Genomic DNA, 20,455 nt, shown 5'->3' with positions numbered 1-20,455 from the left:
GTCGCGGGTTCGAATCTACGAAGTAGACAGTATACTGGCTCTAGGCCGCTGTATTGTCTTACTGTAGTAAATATCGTGCCATTTTCTCATCCCAATCGTTTAAAAAATGACCATATACATTTTTGTCCAATCAGAGGCACCTGGGCCTCCCGAGGTAGTGAAGGTCACAGACGTTTGGGGCTTCAACGCTGCGCTGGAGTGGAAGCCACCGAAGGACGACGGCAACTGCGAGATCACCGGTTACACAATACAGAAGGCGGACAAGAAGACAAATGTGAGAGGAGGGCATATACAGTAGGGACAAAGGGATCAAATACTCCATCCCCCAGTATGCAAAGCAAAGCTATGGGCTACTGTATAGGATTGTGAATTTGTGGCATGGGGAATGGGAATTAAAAAGCAACTAGAACCAAATCAAATGATTTGGTAATGGACACCGTGGAATTCTTAAAGTAACTCGAAACACCAGATCACTACAACCAACCACTCTCCTCATTACTCTCTCTCTCTCTCTCTCTCTCTCTCTCTTTCTCCCCACCCCCCCCACCTCTCTCTCTCTCTCTCTCTCTCTCTCTCTCTCTTTCTCCCCCACCCCTCTCTCTCTCTCTCTCTCTCTCTCTCTCTTTCTCCCCCCACCCCTCTCTCTCTCTTTCTCCCCCACCCCTCTCTCTCTCTCTTTCTCCCCCCACCCCTCTCTCTCTCTCTTTCTCCCCCCACCCCCTCTCTCTCTCTCTCTTTCTCCCCCACCCCCTCTCTCTCTCTCTTTCTCCCCCACCCCCCTCTCTCTCTCTCTCTTTCTCCCTCTCGCTCTCTTTCTCCCCCACCCCCACCTCTCTCTCTCCTCTCTTTCTCCCCCACCCCTCTCTCTCTCTATCTTTCTCTCTCTAGGAATGGTTCACTATCTACGAGCACAACAGGAGGACAAACTGCACAGCCTCAGACCTGATCATGGGAAATGAGTACATGTTCCGTGTCTTCAGCGAGAACCTCGTTGGAAAGAGTGAGGATTTCTGCCTCAGCAAGGACACAGCCATCATACCTAAGATAGGTGGGTATGTCTGTGTGTACGCGCGTGCGCGTGTGTGTGTGCTGTACATACTTACATACCTTATGTCAACAAGGCCTATAGAATCTTCAATGCCTACAGTATTTTAACAGAGGCATCCATTACAGTATTAATTCACTGTATAATAACCTCCCTTTCCTTTCCTTCAGGATTGGAGTACAACCCACCTCCATTCAAGGAGAAGGATATGCAAAGCGCCCCCAAGTTCATACAGCCCCTGCTTGACAGGTCTGTGGTGGCAGGCTACAGTACCGCCATCAGCTGTGCTGTCAGGGGCTTCCCCAAGGTATGTCTTTTGGGACAAGCAGTCCCAATACTCTAACTGTAGGTGCAGGGGGGGGGGGAGAAATTGTGGCTCTGTCCTAAATGTCTCCAATTACCTTGTGATCATCTTCATGGCCACTGACCTGAAAGGATGTGTATACATATTCAGTATTCTTTCATCGTCATGAATGCACATTAGAGTGAATTCAATAAAAAACAATGTTAACCAACCAGAAATATCATTTAATATGCTGTATGGTAAATTCATACATGCACATTTCTGAATATTCATAGAGGGATTTATAGTGCATTCGGAAAGTATTCAGACCTCTTTTGTTACGTTACGGCCTTTTTCTAAAATGGGTTTAAAATCTCATTAATCTCATCAATCTACACACAACATCCCATAATGACAATGGAATTTTTTGCAAATGTAATAAAAATAAAAACAGAAATATCACATTTACAAATATATTAAGACCCTTTACTCATTACTTTGTTGAAGAACCTTTGGCAGCGATTACAGCCTCGAGTCTTCTTTGGTATGAAGCTACAAGCTTGGAACACCTGTATTTGGGGAGTTTCTCCCATTCTTCTCTCCAGATCCTCTCAAGCTCTGTTAGGTTGGATGGGGAGCGTTGCTTCACAGCTATTTTCAGGTCTCTCCAGAGATGTTCGATCAGGTTCAAGTCCAGGCTCTGGCTGGGCCACTCTAGGAAATTCAGAGACTTGTCCTAAAGCCACTCCTGCGTTGTCTTGGCTGTGTGCTTTGGGTCGTTGTCCTTTTGGAAGGTGAACCTTCACCCCAGTCTGAGGCCCTGAGTGCTCTGGAGCAGGTTTTCATCAAGAATCTCTCTGTTCATATTTCCCTCTCTGTTCATACTCTCCCTGCCGCTGAAAAACATCCCCACAGCATGATGCTGCTACCACCATGCTCAGCATAGGGATGGTGCCAGGTTTCCTCCAGACGTGATGCTTGGCATTCAGGCCAAAAAGTTCAATCTTGGTTTCATCAGACCAGAGAGTCTTGTTTCTCATGGTCTGAGAATCCTTTAGGTGCCTTTTGGCAAACTCCAAGTGGGCTGTCATGTGCCTTTTACTGAGGAATGGCTTCCGTCTAGCCACTCTACCATAAAGGCCTGATTTGTGGAGTGCTGCAGAAATGCTTGTCATTCTGGAAGGTTCTCCCATCTCCACAGAGGAACTCTGGAGCTCTGTCAGAGTGACCATCTGGTTCTTGGTCACCTCCCTGACCAAGGCCCTTCTCCCCGATTGCTCAGTTTGGCCGGGCGGGCAGCTCCAGGAAGAGTCTTGGTGGTTCCAAACTTCTTCCATTTAAGAGTGATGGAGGCCACTGTGTTCTTAGGGACCTTCAATGCTGCAGACATTTTTTCATACCCTTCCCCAAATCTGTACATCGAAACAATCCTGTCTTGGAGCGCTAAGATATTTCTGTTTTTGCAACAAAAAAAATCTAAAAACCTGTGTTCGCTTTGTCATTATGGGATATGGTATGTAGATTGATGAGGAACACATTTTTTTCAATCCATTTTCGAATAAGGCTATAACGTAACAAAATGTGGAAAAAGGGAAGGGGTCTCAATAGTTTGTGAATGCACTGTCTATACCTACGCATTTCTAGACATTTACAAGCATTTCAAATGGCTTACTCATGACAGATTTTATAAAGTGTTACCATATTTTTGTTAAGTCCTTCCCCTTGATTTTTATTACATTGAAGGCCATTAAGGTCGCATACTTGTCATGAAGCCACTGACACAAGTCTCTCTTTGGCTCCCACTTAGCCTAAGATCAGGTGGTTGAGGAATAAGATTCCCCTGGACGAGAACCCTAGGTTCCTGATGCAGAACAACCAGGGGGTTTTGACCCTGAACATCCGCAAGCCCAGTCAGTATGACGGGGGCAAGTTCACCTGCAAGGCTATCAACTCTTTGGGGGAGGACGTCGTGGAGTGCACCCTACTCGTACGAGGTATGGATGGAGAGGGACAGGGGGGAAGGGAGGTGGAGGGAGAGTGGGGGTGGAGTACAGGGATGGGGAAACGGATTGAGGGAGGAAAAAAAGATGGCGATGTGAGGTATAGAGAGAGGGTTTGGGAGGGGGAGGGATTGGAGAGAGATAAGGTGCAGTGCAAGCTAAAGATAGGAAGTGTGGAGCGAGGGAGGGCGGAGGGAAGGAGAGGGGTGGTGGGCGTAGGGCGGGAGAAAGGGATGAGAGAGAGGGAGTGCCAGATGGGGATATGAGGTACGGAGAGAGGTGCCGGGGGAAGGAGGGAAGGATAGAGAAAAGGATGGATGAAAGGAGAGAGAGAGAAAGTGGAGTGCAAGCTGGAGATACAAAGTATGTAGAGAGGGAGGGATTGAGAGGAGGGGTATGGAGGAAAGGATTGGGAGAGCGAAACAGGGAGAGGGGAAAGATATATTCAATATCTTTCCACAATCGTAAAATGATAGTCATTGTAATGGAAATAACACCATGGGTTCAAAAATACAACTTTTTTTATATGATTGATGGATTGATTAAATGTCTTCGTTTTTAATTCAAGTATATTCACCATGCAGTATGAACAGCACCTGAATGTTCCTTTGCAACCACTGTCATTTTCTCATCTTCTCATAGCTCTCAAGGACAAGGAAGATGGAGACGAGAAATGAGCTACAGAATGTTCACAAAACATTCACAATGTTTCAGTAGGTTTTGAAGCATGCATTGAAATAAAAAATACTTGAAGTTTTGGGTGTTTTGGCTGTCTTTATTTCCTCTTGAGCATATTTTATATTTTTGTGGAATCAGAGTAGTAGATATAAAATACATAGAATCAGAATATTCAGCACGCTTGTTTAACTACATTGCACATCTGGGGAAGTCTCTAAAAGCTTTCCACACCTGGATTGTGCAACATTTGCCCATTATACTTTTCAAAATTCTTCAAACACTATCAAATTGGTTGTTGATCATTGCTAGACAACAATTTTCAGGTCTTTCCATAGATTTTCATGTAGATTTAAGTCAAAGCTGTAACTCGGCCACTCAGGAACATTAACTGTCTCCTTGATAAGCAACTCCACTGTAGATGTAGCCTTGAGTTTTAGGTTATTGTCCTGCTGAAAGATGAATTCATCGCCCAGTGTCTGGTGGAAAGCAGACTGAACCAGGTTTTCCTCTAGGATTTTGTCTGTGCTTACCTCCATTCTGTTTATTTTTTTATCCTGAAAAACTCCCCAGTCTTTAATGATTACAAGCATACCCATAACATGATGCAGCCACCACTATGTTTGAAAATATGGAGAAATGTAGTCAGTAATGTGTGGTATTGGATTTGCCCCAAACATAATACTTTGTATTCAGGACAAAAAGTTAATTGCTTTGCCTCATTTTTTGCAGTGTTTATTTAGTGCCTTGTTGCAAACAGGATGCATGTGTTGGAATACTTGTATTCTGTACAGGCTTCCTTCTTTTCACTGTCAATTAGGTTAGTATTGTAGAGTTACAACAATGTTGTTGATCCATCCTCAGTTTTCTCCTATCACAGCCATTAAGCTCTGTAACTGTTTTAAAGTTTCTATTGGCCTCATGGTGAAATTCTTGAGCACTTTCTTTCCTCTCTGGCAACTGAGTAAGGAAGGATGTCTGTATATTTGTAGTGACTGGGAACACCACCCAAAGCATAATTAATAACTTCAACATACTCAAGAGTCCATGCGACTTATTATGTAACTTTAAGCACATTTTTACTCCTGAACTTATTTAGGCTTGCCATAACAAAGGGGTTGAATAAATCAAATCAAATTTTATTTGTCACATGCACCGAATGCAACCGGTGCAGACCTTACAGTGAAATGCTTCCTTACAGGCCCTTAACCAACAATGCAGTTTTAAGAAAATACCAACAAAAAATAGTAAGAGATAAAAGTAACAAATCATTAAAGAGCAGCAGTAAAATAACAATAGCGAGGCTATATACAGCGGGTGCCGGTACAGAGTCAATGTGCGGGGGCACCGGTGTCGAGGTAATTGACGACTTATTGACTCAAGACGTTTCAGCTTTTCATTTTTAATTAATTCGTAAAAAAATTGAAAAACATAATTCCACATTGACATTATGGGGTATTGTGTGTGACAACTAAATCTTAATGTAATCCATTTTAAATTCAGGCAACAAAATGTGGAAAGAGTCAAGGAGACAACTAATTCAATCATTTTCTAAATATTATAAAAGCCAAATCACTCAACAAAGACCTAAGATGACTTGACATTCTGCTAAATAGAACAAAATCCAATAGGAACTCAATACAATACAATAAAAAACAGTACAATATATCACAAGAGAACAAAATTCACAAGGTCATTGTATGGATTATTTCCATTTTAATCTCAGAGATAGTAGGCCTATAAGTATTGATGTATTGCCCTGTCCTCTCCAAACGCCTCCATGTTGTTTTAGGAAGACTTTTTCAAGCCTGGAGAGCCTTACTACCCCTCCCTGGAGTACAGGTTTCTCCTCTGGTGGATCAACACAGCTATGCTGGCCAACAGCGACATTGTCAGGATAGCTACTGCCACTGCAAGCGCCGCAATGACACCTTGCAAAAGTCAGGAGAGATGCAATGAAGATAAGTAATCCGATTTAAAAGATTTCAGTCTTAGAGTCCGGTTTCAATGAGCAGTGGCAGTTTCCGAGTTAAGCGTTATGTTTACTTATACTTACAGTATCTGTGGCAATATTTATGGACATTCTGGTGTATAGAATGACAGAAAAATGAGCTCCTATAAGCAAAAGTAACAAAGCAAAACCTTTGAGCCATTAGGACAATATGGACTACCTTTCTTACCTGTGCTGGACCATGATGGTTTGAGCCCACACTCGGCGTCCCAGTCCGTAGAGATGACATCTTTAACCAGGTCAGTGAATGAGGTCAGAGGGCACGGCGTTGTCTCACAGCCAGGCACAGGGGTCGGGTAGGGATCACGGGATGAGTCATTACGGTAATACAAGTCAAGAGAATAGGACCTGGAATAGTTCACACAGAATACTAATTTCACATCTCGCATACCATTCAGTTGTCATTTAAAGGTGCAATGTGCAGAAATCGCTCAGCCATTTCCTGGTTGCTAAAATTCTAATAGTTCACCAAATGTTTACGTGACAAAACAAGCAATGTATAGTGTAAAACAAATCATTGTACCTTCTAAACCACTGTGCAATATCTTTTCAATAAGCAAAAATATTGTATTTTCAGCTGTTTGAAGCTGGTGTACAAAACTGAAATTAAGAGATGCAAATATGAAACTTAAGCACGGGAAGCATAAAAATAGCGCACATAGAACAGATATAGCGCTTCTTGGACTTGCTTTTAATGTGAATGACTATGTGAATTTTTTCAGGTCACCCAAAAAGTTACATATTGCAGCTTTAAACCAAATAACTTGTACAGTTTATTGCGCTAAAACATTAGCCTTGTACATATGATCATTTCTGGAGGTATCACAACTAAAACTACATTACCCATCATCCTCTTGGTAGAACTCAAAGAGCTGACAGGCAGCATAAGGAGGAAGAAGACCATTGTAAATGTCTAGGGCAGCCTGGAGAGTGATGAGGGTGGAGTCATGCTAGAGAGAGAGAGATGTGCACGTTAGAAGACAGAATGAATTGTGTCGCATAAATTGCATAATCACATAGCATTAACATTGTGTTTGGTCACGTGTGGATGTGCTTGTGAATGTGTAAATATGAATACGGAGACATGCTAGATGTCAGATTGCATAATATGAAGTGTGAGTGTACATGTATGCATGTGGGTGTGTATGTGTGTGCCAGCGGTGTTCACTAACTGCTGAATACATGATGAACTTGAGCGTGCTCCCTTGCTCCATTGCCTTGGAGAAATTCCTCAGGATGGCATTCAACAGAACCCCTAAACAATAAACAAACCATCAACATTATAAAAACAATCATAGTGACATACACACAAACAAACAAACTGTTGGCATAATCCAACTCATTAACATAACATTCAGACCAACTCACAATCCAAGGGATATTTCATCCACTCAGCATGAGCAACCTCTCAGTCCACAGTCACAACATTAACTCAACGTCACTTCAACTTAGTTTCAACTCTCAACCCACAACATCAAAGCAACATTACTTCAACTCTTCTACAACCCACATGACCTCTGACACCTTCTGAACTCTACCCTCTCACCTCCTGAGAGCCTAGCCTTTTCCTTTCTCTTGTGAGTGACGACGCTGAACATGACCTCAAAGGAGGATATTTCCTGTAGAGTGTTGAGGACTTCCTGTGTGGCCCAGCCAGGGGTGGTCAGGTTGTGATTCCTCTAACCAGGGTACAAAGACAACCGTTAGCATCGTTCTGTTTGAAGCGCAATCTTCTCCAACACATGAGTCATGACCAAGCCTGTACCCGTGTAATTATTGTGGGTGCATCCCAAATGGCACCCTATTCCCTTTAAAGTGCACTAGGGCACATAGGACTCTTGTCAAAATTAGTACACAATATTGGGAATAGGGTCCCATTTTGCGAGGCAACCTGTATTTCACGGTTTGTATAAGTCTTTCTATTTATATCCATCTCTGAAAATAACAGATGATGGATGTACACTTTTCACTGGTGCGAATGTGTATTACTGTAAATATGACCATATTATTCATTTCAATGAGCTATTGAGTGATTCATCAAGCCCAACTGCCGAGATGATCACTTGGCAGTGTTTCCCCTATACTGTTTGTTCCCAGGCGGGGCACAAAAGCCCAAAGAGTAACATCCAGGCTTTCTGGCATCAAAGTTGTCAATTGAAACCAATAGAAGCCAAACTATTTGACACAGGGCAACTTGCAAGAGAGGTAGGCAGGGGAAGGGAGGGGAAGCGTCCTGCCTATATAATGAGTGAGGCAGGATGCAGAGTCAGATGAACTCATGGATGCAATTTTTACGTCTCTGTGCAGTATTTGTATTTGTATTTTTGTATTTATTATGGATCCCCAAGGCAGCAGCTACTCTTCCTAGGGTCTAGTAAAATTAAGGCAGTTTATACAATTTTAAAAACATTACAATACATTCACAGACTGTGTGCCCTCAGGCCCCTACTCCACCACTACCACATATATACAGTACAAAATCCATGTGTACGTGTGTGCATAGTGCGTATGCTATCATGTGTGTGTGTGTGTGTATGCATGTGTCTGTGCCTATGTTTGTGTTGCTTCACAGTCCCCGCTGTTCCATAAAGTGTTTTTTAATCTGTTTTTTAAATCGATTTTAAATGCTTGCATGAATTACTTGGTGTGAAATAGAGTTTAGTACTGTGCACCTTCCATAGTCTGTTCTGGATTTGGGGACTGTGAAGAAACCTCTGGTGGCATGTCTTGTGGTGTATGCATGGATGTCTGAGCTGTGTGCCAGTAGTTCAAACAGACAGCTTGGTGCATTCAACATGTCAATACCTCTCATAAATACAAGTAGTGATGAAGTCAATCTCTCCTCCACTTTGAGCCAGGAGAGATTGACATGCATATTATTAATATAGCTCTGTGTACATCCAAAGGCCAGCCGTGCTGCCCTGTTCTGAACCAATGGCAATTTTCCTTTTTGTGGCACCTGACCACACGACTGAACAGTAGGAAGTTAGAGGTAGTTTCGTAAGCCAATGCTAACTACCATTAGTGCAATGACTGAAAGTTACACAGTGGCACGGACAACATGAAGGAAACGTGAGTTTATTGGGTTTCAAGCAAGTCTATGCATGCATCCCAAATGGCACACTATTCCCTACAGTGCACTGCTTTTGACCAGAGCCCTACAGGCCCTTCACAAAGTAAGTGGCCTATAAAGGGAAGAGGGTGCCATTTGGGACGTAGATCCCTTCGAAGGGGACCTGCAACTAACCCTAGAGGGGAAACCCTACATGTGGCATAGTATTTATTTCAGAGTCAGAGTGTGTATGCAGAGAGCTACATACAATAGTCCAGTACCTGACAGGAGAGAGTGTCGTAGACCCTCCAGATGGAATTCCTGCCCAGCAGCCTAGACACAGGGTACCCAGTGTGGTTGGAGAGCTCCTGTATAAATCGCTGTGGGAAGATGTTCATCTTAAACGATTTTTTTAAATTCCAGTCAGTCAATTTTATTATTGCGCCTGATGGATTCCTAAAAGAAATCACTTGGTCACATATTTATTTTACCTTTATTTAACTATGCAAGTGAGTTAAGAAAAAATTATTATTTTCAATGACGGCATAGGAACAGTGGGTTAACTGCCTTGTTCAGGGGCAGAACGACAGATTTGTACCTTGTCAGCTCGGGGATTCAAACTTGCGACGTTTCAGTTACTGGCCCAACGCTCTAACCACTAGACTACCCTGCCTTCCCGTCACACATTCGTTTTTTGCTTCCATAAACAGTTGATTATTAAAACCGTAAGTCTAGTCAAATAAGGGCACTGTACCAAGGTTTTTTTTATACCCAGTGCTTAGTTGAGAGAGGGAAGGTTCTTAATAGTCTAAAGCGACATCCTCTCCTTGTGTCCTTCCCTTCATCTACACTGATGCAAAATACATGAATACAAGTCTTGATTACTGTCAGTACGTAGTGATAGGTCATCATTCTAGGTCCAGTATGTAGCTTTGTGGGTGACCCAACCAAATTCAGATAGAAATGTGAGTTGTAGATCTGTCATTCTCATTGAAGGCAATATGTGAGCTATTTCTATGCTTCCCATCCTTAAAGAGATTGAACGGGATCTTTTGGACTTACATATTGTATGAATTGGAATTCATAACACATCATACATTTTGGCTCATGAGCGCTACTTTTCAACTACTGGCTGAAATTATACAAAACCTTTATAACGTATCTTTAAGTTTCGGTTTTGCATCTTTTTACTTTTCGTTTTGTACACCAGCTTGAATCATCTGAAAATACGATATTTTTTATTTTAGAAAATATATTTCACAGCAGTTTAGATTGTTTAATGATTCTCTACACTTGTTTTGTCACATCAACTGAAATTAGGCGAACATGATAGAATTTTAGCAACCAGCTAATGGGGAGCGATTTCTACATATTATGTCTTTATGCCCATTAACCTTTCACCTGCTTTTCAGATAAACATAAAATGAGACAAGAGGAAGCCACTTGTGACTATTAGGATGAACGCAGGGTGACAAAAATTTTCAGATACTCCCTCTTCTCACCAGAGGGTAGTAAAGAGTACCAAGGACGCCTCCATCAAAAGCCAGACATCTCCATAATAGGAATCAGGATGGGATTCAGTTAATTAAAGCCTTTTCATTTTAATTCTCAATATAATTCAATCCTGTCATTAATTAACAGCTCTGAGAATGTGAGAGAAATTGCACCAAGCAGCTTTTTGGAAGATGAAGGAGAAAACTGTGAGCGAAGAAATCACTGAGGACCTGATGTCACACCGAAATAACTAACAAGGCCTTTGTGACAACTAATAACCTACTGGAATGAAACAATAATTCAGTCTTTGAATAACAAACACATGTAGCAAGTGAGTCAAAATGAATTCACAAGACAAGATGAATAGGGACAGGGTTGTGAGGAAAAGGGTTTCATTGCTGCGACATATTGCTCAAGGCCCATCTATGACAGGATAGGACTTGAAATGACTAGACAGAACAACAAAAAGAAACATTAACAATAACAACATAAAAAAAACTAGTGAAAGCGATTGAGGTGTGTTCGATAACCTTGGAGTTTTTCCCTTTGGAGCTATTCTATTTGGACAAACTCAATCAAGTGCAGAGTATTTGAAAGTATTTGACATACTACTATGCATTTGACACAGGTCTGAACATGTTATGTCATGTCTACTACAGGTGTAGTATCTTCATTTTTAAAACTCCCGAGTGGCGCAGCAGTCCCTGGTTTGAATCCAGGCTGTATCACATCCGGCCGTGATTGGGAGTCCCATAGGGCGGCGCACAACTGGCCCAGCGTCGTCCGGCTTTTGCCGGGGTAGGCCGTCATTGTAAAATAATAATTTGGTCTTAACTGACTTGCCTTGTTAAATAAAGATTTAAAAAATATATATATATATATATATATATATATATTGATCACTCTGTTGCCACTGACAATTTTCCTCATTATTTACATACAGTCGTGGCCAAAGGTTTTGAGAATGACACAAATATTAATTTCCACTAAGTTTGCTGCTTCAGTGTCTCTAGATATTTTTGTCAGATGTTACTATGGAATACTGAAGTATAATTACAAGTTTCATAAGTGTCAAAGGCTTTTATTGACAATTACATGAAGTTGATGCAAAGAATCAATATTTGCAGTGTTGACCCTTCTTTGTCAAGACCTCTGCAATCCGCCCTGGCATGCTGTCAATTAACTTCTGGGCCACATCCTGACTGATGGCAGCCCATTCTTGCATAATCAATGCTTGGAGTTTGTCAGAATTTGTGGGTTTTTGTTTGTCCACCCGCCTCTTGAGGATTGACCACAAGTTCTCAATGGGATTAAGGTCTGGGGAGTTTCCTTGCCATGGACCCAAAATATCGATGTTTTGTTCCCCGAGCCACTTAGTTATCACTTTTGCCTTATGGCAAGGTGCTCCATCATGCTGGAAAAGGCATTGTTCGTCACAAACCTGTTCCTGGATGGTTGGGAGAAGCTGCTCTCGGAGGATGTGTTGGTACCATTCTTTATTCATGGCTGTGTTCTTAGGCAAAATTGTGAGTGAGCCCACTCCTTTGGCTGAGAAGCAACCCCACACATGAATGGTCTCAGGATGCTTTACTGTTAGCATGACACAGGACTGATGGTAGCGCTCACCTTGTCTTCTGAGGACAAGCTTTTTTCCGGATGCCACAAACAATCGGAAAGGGAAAATGACTTTACCCCAGTCCTTAGCAGTCCAATCCATGTACCTTTTGCAGAATATCAGTCTGTCCCTGATGTTTTTCCTGGAGAGAAGTGGCTTCTTTGCTGCCCTTCTTGACACCAGGCCATCCTCCAAAAGTCTTTGCCTCACTGTGCGTGCAGATGCACTCACACCTGCCTGCTACCATTCCTGAGAAAGTTCTGTACTGGTGGTGCACCAATCCCGTAGCTGAATCAAGCGCCCTGAAGCCTTCTTCACAACAATTGAACCGCTCTCCTTGAAGTTCTTGATTATCCAATAAATGGTTGATTTAGGTGCAATCTTACTGGCAGCAATATCCTTGCCTGTGAAGCCCTTTTTGTGCAAAGCAATGATGACGGCACGTGTTTCCTTGCAGGTAACCATGGTTGACAGAGGAAGAACAAGGATTCCAAGCACCACCCTCCTTTTGAAGTTTCCAGTCTGTTATTCGAACTCAATCAGCATGACAGAGTGATCTCCAGCCTTGTCCTCGTCAACACTCACACCTGTGTTAACGAGAGAATCACTGACATGATGTCAGCTGGTCCTTTTGTGGCAGGGCTGAAATGCAGTGGAAATGTTTTTTGGGGATTCAGTTAATTTACATGGCAAAGAGGGACTTTGCAATTAATTGCAATTCATCTGATCACTCTTCATAACATTCTGGAGTATATGCAAATTGCCATCATACAAACTGAGGCAGCAGACTTTGTGAAAATTAATATTTGTGTCATTCTCAAAACTTTGGGCCACGACTGTACATTCTCTGAAAACCTGTAGTTCTCTTTCTCTCTTGCTCGCTCAAACACTAAATCACCAGACAGAATAAATGTCCTACTGCTGTAGGTCCTACTACTGCCGCGTTAAAATGTACAACAATGTATCTGAAATGCAGCCATACACATCAACAACTGTCATCGTATATAGCTTATTATAAACGAATGCTGATTGGCTGACAGACGTGGTATATCAGACCGTATACCACGCGTATGACAAAACATGTATTTTTACTGCTCTAATTACGTTGGTAACCAGTTTATAATAGCAATAAGGAAACTTAGGGGTTTGTGGTATATGGCCAATATACCACGTCTAAGGTCTGTATCCAGGCACTCTGCGTTGCGTCGTGCATAAGAACAGGCTGTATACCACACCCCCTCGGGCCTTATTGCTTGAATAACACAAATATATAGTGGTCTCTACTACAACATAGTGTATCCGAAAATGCAGCCAATAGCCTACTGTAGCCTATCAAAACTAATTTCCGTCATAAATTATCTGTGAAAAAATACAAAAATAAAATCCTCCTGCAGCAGGATTATTTTACTCCTGTGACAAAACTGGTCCAATTAAGATGTAAGAAGCGTCATAGGCTTTATGATTTGATGTGTTACCTTGACAACTCTTCTGAGACTTACCTGGTGAGACTTGAGAACTCTCCGGTAGTGTTGGCTGTCAAACGTCTCCCCCATCAGCTCTCTAAACCTGGGGCAGTGTTTGCTTGGGGACTTCAACAGCTTGTGAAATCCAAGACAAAACAACAACTTTTATTCCTCTGTCAAATTCCTCTTCCTCTTCTCCTAAAACCCATGTAAACTCGGTTTCCAGCTTTGCTTTATTAGTGGCCCTTTCTTTTGTTTTTAACGCCATCTCACTGCCAAATGGCCTATTGGTAAGGGAAATGGACATGAAGGTCCATGCTCACATCTCAAATGGGCATAGTGATATTGAGTTCCACATCAGGCTCCAACAAAACCAATATATCTTAATTCAAACTAGTCTTTCTTTTTTTTCAAATACTTCAGATGGGATGGGTTTACACTTCTGGGACTATTTCATTGGTTTCAATGTAACCAGGCAAGCTCAATCAAGCACAGCTAAAGTTTTTGAAAGAAAACAAACACTATTTTGAACCCAGGTCTACTGGATAGATTCATACAGTTGATTTAATGGATGATGTGTGAGTGAGTGGGCATGTTTGTCTATGCCAGCCAGCCGCCAGCCCAGGGCTCTAAATGAAACAAATTCATTGATAGCACTGGTGCTCCCAACTTTAAAAAGTTAGGAACACCACATGAAATTTAGGAGCACCAGAAAATATATATTTTTTAATTGATTGAGATATACTGTATGTGGCCTATATTAATTCTAGATACTTTTGTGCCCTAAAAATATGTAACACAGTAAATACATTTGTTTATTATAAAAGCTAAAATGTTGATATAAATACCTGTCATTAAAATTACAAAGAAAATGGTGGAATATTTTGTTTCTACATTGTGTAAAAGCACTATTTTCATATTGCGATGCATTACATTGAAAATTATACACTTTCTCTTTAAAAATGTCAGGTTTGCGATTAAGAGCAGCGCTATTAGTGAAAGGAGGAGCTAGGAATCCCATTGGGAAATAAATGGAGGACCGTATAATGCCCCACCCAGTAGATTGTCAAACAATCGCGTTCACGTTGTCATGCTGCTTCACGTGGTTGCTAAAATAATTGTCACGCAATCCCTTCTCAAAGTCAGGGTATGAGTCAAGAAACCTGACTATTTTTCTCGAAAGTACATAATGTCATGATTCCAAAGCTATACGATGTTACATCTCGGAAAAGACTTGTAATGTTGTACTTCTTGTTCACGGAATTCATGCTAATGTTGGGTTTTTAAACTAGCGCCCAATTGACCCCCATTCACTCCTTGAAGAAGATATTTTCTTGCCGTAGAATAGCCCAGAATGCACCTCGCGGCTCATTGACGACGCATGGCAATGTACACAATCGCATTAATATGATTTCAATGGAGTTTCCAATCTCCTCAAAAGTATCTCTGTTAGTAGTGTGTGATTGCAGCCGCAATCGAGCGTGTCCTCAGTCCAGTGCGTTCTGTGTCTGCTCCTCGCACTCACCCTGAAGTGCGTGTCACCAGTCTGGTGCCACCTGTCCCAGCTCCACACACTAGGCCTCCAGTGCACCTGCAAAGTCCAGTGTGTCCTGTGCCTGCTCTCTGCACTCGCCCTGAGGTGCGTGTTACCAGTCTGGCACCACCTGTGCCAGCCCCACGCATCAGGCCTCCAGTGCGCCTTCCTGTTCCAGAGCTTCCAGCGACAGTTCCCAGTCCAGAGCTTCCGGCGACAGTTCCCAGTCCAGAGCTTCCGGCGACCGTTCCCAGTCCAGAGCTTCCAGCGTCAGTTCACAGTCCAGAACCTCCGAGACGGCCTACAGTTCGGAACCTCGTGAGACGGCCTACAGTCCGGAACCTCCTGAGATGGCCTACAGCCCGGAGCCTCCTGAGACGGTCCACAGCCTGGAGCCTCCTGAGACGTTCCTCAGCCCAGAGCCTCCTGTGATGATCCATAGTCCAGAGTCTCCAATGACGGTCTGCGGTCCAGAGTCTCCAGCAACGGTCTGCGGTCCAGAGTCTCCAGCGACGGTCTGCGGTCCAGAGCCTCCGCCGATGCTGGCGGGTTCGCAGGATGAGAGGGTTCTTCGTCCTGCACCAGAGGCACCTCCTATGCTGGCGGGTTCACAGGATGAGAGGGTTCTTCGTCCCACACCAGAACCGCCTCCAATGCGGGAGGACCCGCTGGATGAGAAGGTTCTTCATCCTGCACCAAAGCCACCACCAACATTAGACACCCCCCCTAACCCTCCCTTTTGGTTTCAGGTTTTGCGGCCCGGGGGGGGTACTGTCACGTCCTGACCATAGAGAGCTTGTATTTTTCTATGGTAGAGTAGGTCAGGGCGTGACTGGGGGGTTTTGTCTAGTTTATTTATTTCTATGTTGGTTCTAGTTTCTTTTTTCTATGTTGGGATTTTTGAATGATTCCCAGTTAGAGGCAGCTGGTCATCGTTGTCTCTAATTGGGGATCATATTTAAGTTGTTGTTTTCCCACTAGTGTTTGTGGGAGATTATTTTGAGTTAGTGTATGTTGCAACTCTTCGTCACGGTTTGTTGTTTTTGTTTATTAGTTTATTGTATGTCTTGCATAGTTTCACAGATAAATAAAGATGTGGAACGACACACACGCTGCACTTTGGTCCGCTCCTTCATACAACGAACGTAACACTTGGCACATATTTTCTTTCCTTTACACTGAACAACTACATGTCCCATTCTTTGGAATTTAAAACACTGCATTGGGGATGAGACAAATTCTCCGACATTGAAACTAAGGAATCCTATCTGTACTTTTCCAGGCAAAACCTTCTCAAACCTCAGCATCACTGATAAGCTTTCATTTCTTTGACCCTCTTTCCTACTGATCTACCTTTTGGCCTCAATCACTCTGCCTCCCTTCACATTTTCTTTAATATAATCTATGGACATAGATATTGGGACCCCAGTGATGACTCCCCTCGACCTAGCATAAGCATCAGGGACATGGCTTTTAATCTTCTTCCCATTAAGCTTTCCATTACAGAATCTTGCCTTGCTGAGCCTGGCTACCACAAAATATTATCACTCTACCATTTCCAATGAACCAGGCTGGTTTGACTTCACCTATCTCTACGGCATTGGTTAATCGGATAGGGTGTAAATGAGGCCCTGTGGTCTCATCAAACACCATCACAACTTTCCACTCCAACACATTATTACTCTTGCTTCCTACTTGGCCCTCTTTATGCTTTGCAGACTAGACGCTCCGCTGCTTTCAGTATCATGATCTCTCTTCTTCCTATGTCTTTCCTCTACAGACCATTCAGATCCTTGACCCTCATCCTCCCACTCCATATCATCAGAACGGTCACCCATATTGATCGCATTCCAGCACAGCTGTTGCTTCTCCAACCTTGTCTCAATTTCCTCCACTTCGTCCGCACTACTCGCCGCCATTTCCAACCATCCGCCATACGTTACCATTCCTCGACCTGTCTTTTTTGCTCTGTTATGGTTCTTCCATCTAGAGGGAGCTGCCAGCTTGCGATGGATCTGCCATTGGAAGATGAAAATGTTGCGCCGATAATATTGAGCAGATCTTTTGACCTGGTTGGGTTAGAAGCACGCCGTTTTCGCTGTAGTCATTCATGGTGAAACCATGACGCGAATGAATCTGCACTCGCTTGTTTCTCTAGCGCTCAGAGAAACAAATGGTACAGTGAAGCCTTATCGTTACAGATGTTTTCATAGTCGCTCAGTGCTCCCAAAATAAAACTCCTAGTCGCACAGGACAATATTTGGTCGCAAGTTTAGAGCCCTGCGCCCGCCTACCTTATCCTGTGCTCTGGTGACAGTGTGCACTGGAATGGGCCGCCATGGTAACTGGGGCGTGAGGGGAGGGGGGCGTCTGTTTGGGGGGAACAGCCCAGCCAGGTTAGCCTGGGCACTCATTAGAGTGCGGTCATAGTCTGTGCTCCGCACGTACACCTGTGTGGAGGGGAAGAAGTAAAGCTTAGGTTCCTATGTCTATACCAGCATACCACTTAGAGAATGCATGTCCCAAAAACTACTCCACTGTACAGTAAGTGGTTTGCCAGTGTGCATAATGGAACAAAGCTTTACTGTATTAACAATTAATATGTTCTACTTAAAATGTGCTTTTCCCTTTTCTGTCATCCTATGTGAAGTGATTGCACACTGTAAATCATTTTGACAACATTGGCTTTTCCTGTGATGCCGATAAAGCTTGCTTGAATTCGGATGTGACATGACAGGGGACAGGAAAGGTACAGCACGAGCTGAAACTTGAGTGTGACAACAAATCGTTAGCGACAGCGAATTAGGAAAGTTGTTATTTTGGTGGTAATTGCTACTTTATGGACGGAGGGAGGGAAAAAGGGAGAGAGAGACGGGGACGAGAGAGAAAAAGATAAAGAGATAGAATGGAGTAAAGAGAAAAAGGGAGAAAATGACAGGAAGAGAAAGAGAGCGACTGGAAGAGGGAAATCAGATCGTTGTTGTAATGCCAGTACGATGCGAACTGCCTCGGGGCAAACAGAGCCAAACAACATGCATGCAGTCTAATGCACAGTGACGAGATCAGGCGAGATTAGCCCACATGTTACATCATGTTATGAGGCCGGGGTGATGATGTCATCAACATGAGTCATTCTCATTAGCCTACACCATAACAGACATTACAGGCACTAAGTACCACACATGGATATTGTGTGGTCATATGCTCCAAAGAACCCAGACGTATAGCCCGAAATAGATTTGCCAAGACTCAAATGCACAAACAGCACATATGGTAAACAATGCAATTTCTCTCCTGTGTAATATGTACATGTTTGGGCTCCAGTAACGCACCTCTTTGCTGTTGTAGTCTTCACTGAGGAAGTGTCCATAGCGTCTCTTTAGAAACCTGCCAAAGTCAAACTGCTGTCTCATCCCCAACTGAGCCAAGTGAGACAAAAAAAGACGAGAGAAAGCTTATACCTCACACAACAGTCTAGGTCAAGTAAGAACTTCTACGGAGAAGATTTAGGAGATATTACTGTGAAGTGTGATAATATTGCTTGTTTTTGCTACGGTACAGGATTATCTAACATTTCATGACAGACTCCTTCAACTTTTTCTAAAGAAAATGTGTGTGCTTGCTTAAGCTTATAGTTGTAGAAGAAGTTACAGGCACATTCAGAGTGAAAATATAGGCAAAGGGATATGTTTTTGGAAATATAATTGTCATTGCATACTCAAATTTCTGTACCTCAGTTAGCTGCCCGAAGCCTTGTGCCCACACTTCCTCACCGTGAGGGTCCGTGGGAAACGACTCAATGGGGGATCGATCGCCATGACGAAATACCTTACGCCAGTCATATGTTTTATGTTATATGTATAGAGCTACAGTACCTTACACAAGTCATGTGTCTTATATTCTTATGTGATATGCAGAAGTATATTTTATACCTGGTGCTAACGTGTCCTATGTCCTAATCTTATCCAGTTTCCGATTGTGCCCACATATTAGTCGTCGCATCTACACGTGGTATTAAAATGTGTCTCTTATCTGATTACTGTGTCCCCATTGTGACCAGATATCCTAGTCCCTCCAGAGGTGGTCAGGAAGATCGGATCACAATCAGCAAATAATACATATTTTAATCACCTACACCTGTCTTAAAATGTGGGCACAATCAGAATGTGGACAAGATTGGGACAAAGGACACATGTTAGAACCAGGTATAAACGGGGCTAAAATTGGGTTAAATTAAGCTTGAGTGATTGGTTTAATGGCTCCTACATCAGACATAAAATACAATATGATTATTGATCATCTTATTTACATATTTTCCCTTCAAGCATAAACCAAGTGTTGAATCTATCAGGATTTCATGAAACATTTTAAAACAAATCCCAGAAGAGTAAAGCAGAACTGAAAAGACTTACGGCTACAACAAATTTCAGAATGCGGGATTCAGTCGATGAGACACAAGAGAGAAGTAAAAGGTATCCCAAAGTTTTCAGGCACTCCACCATCTCTTCTGTAGTTTCTTTCACTTCTGTTACAGCGGTGTCGCCTTTTAGAGGTTAACTGAAAAAAGGTCATATCGAATATCGATAAAGACAATGAAAATGTTCTGCCAAATTCAGTCTATTTGCTCACTCAATATTACTTGGAAACTTTTAGCAGAAACACACTATTTGGCAAGTTCATTAATAAGGTCATTATTTTATAGAAATGCAATGGTGATTCTAATTCCACAAGTTTAATAGTTGTTAATTAACTAATAATAGTTTGTTTGTTTAATAATAGTTAGTTAATTTCTTCTGAACCCTTATGTCATTAAATGTAAATGATGACCTGTCATGTAACAAATTTGATTAATTATAAAACATAATTACTGCAAATTTTCACGTACCTTAGTTTGTATGTAACAGACTCAGAGTAGTTCCTTACAGCTGGTTTGTATTTTAAGAAATCTATGAGAAAAAGGCCCACTGCAGTAAATCTCATCCGTGAAGCTATACACAGATATGAATTGACATTTAGTGCATGTTTCACTACAGGATGCACTGCTTTCATAACCCACCTAGCTGACCCCCTCTTCCTCTTCTCTTCCTCTCTCCCTTGTGATGCCTGCTCCCAGTTCGCACTGGCCGCTCAAAATCCAAATCACTGTATCTGACAATCGCACTCTCTCTCCCTTGACGTACCAATGGACCAATATACCCTGGCAGTTCTCTTCAGTTTCGCATTTGATCTGTAGACATATCTGTCCACCCCACCCACCACACACACACACACACACACACACAC

At 42.6% G+C, this 20,455-nt stretch overlaps 1 protein-coding gene and 1 pseudogene across 2 annotated transcripts in view; one reads left to right on the top strand and one right to left on the bottom strand.

Moving 5' to 3' along the window:
• LOC106579178 (myosin-binding protein C, fast-type-like) overlaps positions 1–4,085 on the top strand; it is a 56,619-nt pseudogene extending 52,534 nt beyond the window's left edge. The window contains exons 27-31 of the transcript XR_006760751.1: positions 135–274; positions 889–1,048; positions 1,216–1,352; positions 3,136–3,322; positions 3,971–4,085. The product of XR_006760751.1 is annotated as a myosin-binding protein C, fast-type-like (transcript). The remainder of the gene's footprint in view (positions 1–134; positions 275–888; positions 1,049–1,215; positions 1,353–3,135; positions 3,323–3,970) is intronic.
• A 1,326-nt stretch (positions 4,086–5,411) lies between these two features.
• On the bottom strand, positions 5,412–20,455 carry LOC106579179 (testicular acid phosphatase homolog). The gene is made up of 12 exons (XM_014158837.2): positions 20,058–20,455; positions 19,585–19,729; positions 18,905–19,000; positions 18,505–18,591; positions 17,467–17,622; positions 13,675–13,773; positions 9,348–9,446; positions 7,561–7,693; positions 7,187–7,269; positions 6,858–6,964; positions 6,184–6,362; positions 5,412–5,934 (listed from the first exon to the last, which is right to left on the bottom strand). The coding sequence occupies exons 2-12, from the start codon at positions 19,672–19,674 to the stop codon at positions 5,825–5,827; spliced, it is 1,239 nt and encodes a 412-aa protein (XP_014014312.1). The 5' UTR covers positions 19,675–19,729; positions 20,058–20,455; the 3' UTR covers positions 5,412–5,824.

This window comes from Salmo salar, chromosome ssa19, assembly GCF_905237065.1.
Source record: "Salmo salar chromosome ssa19, Ssal_v3.1, whole genome shotgun sequence".
NCBI classification, from domain to species: domain Eukaryota; kingdom Metazoa; phylum Chordata; class Actinopteri; order Salmoniformes; family Salmonidae; genus Salmo; species Salmo salar.
This window is presented reverse-complemented; position numbering and strand designations above follow the sequence as displayed.

What these genes read in the sequence shown, in the direction of transcription:
- LOC106579179 (XM_014158837.2), bottom strand. Translation starts at nt 19,674, where the DNA reads ATGGTGGAGTGCCTGAAAACTTTGGGATACCTTTTACTTCTCTCTTGT. An exon ending in TTCTACCAAGAGGATGATGG is followed by an intron (nt 6,363 to 6,857) that starts GTAATGTAGTTT and finishes GAACTATTCCAG; the next exon opens with GTCCTATTCTCTTGACTTGT. An exon ending in ACCATCATGGTCCAGCACAG is followed by an intron (nt 5,935 to 6,183) that starts GTAAGAAAGGTA and finishes GACTTTTGCAAG; the next exon opens with GTGTCATTGCGGCGCTTGCA.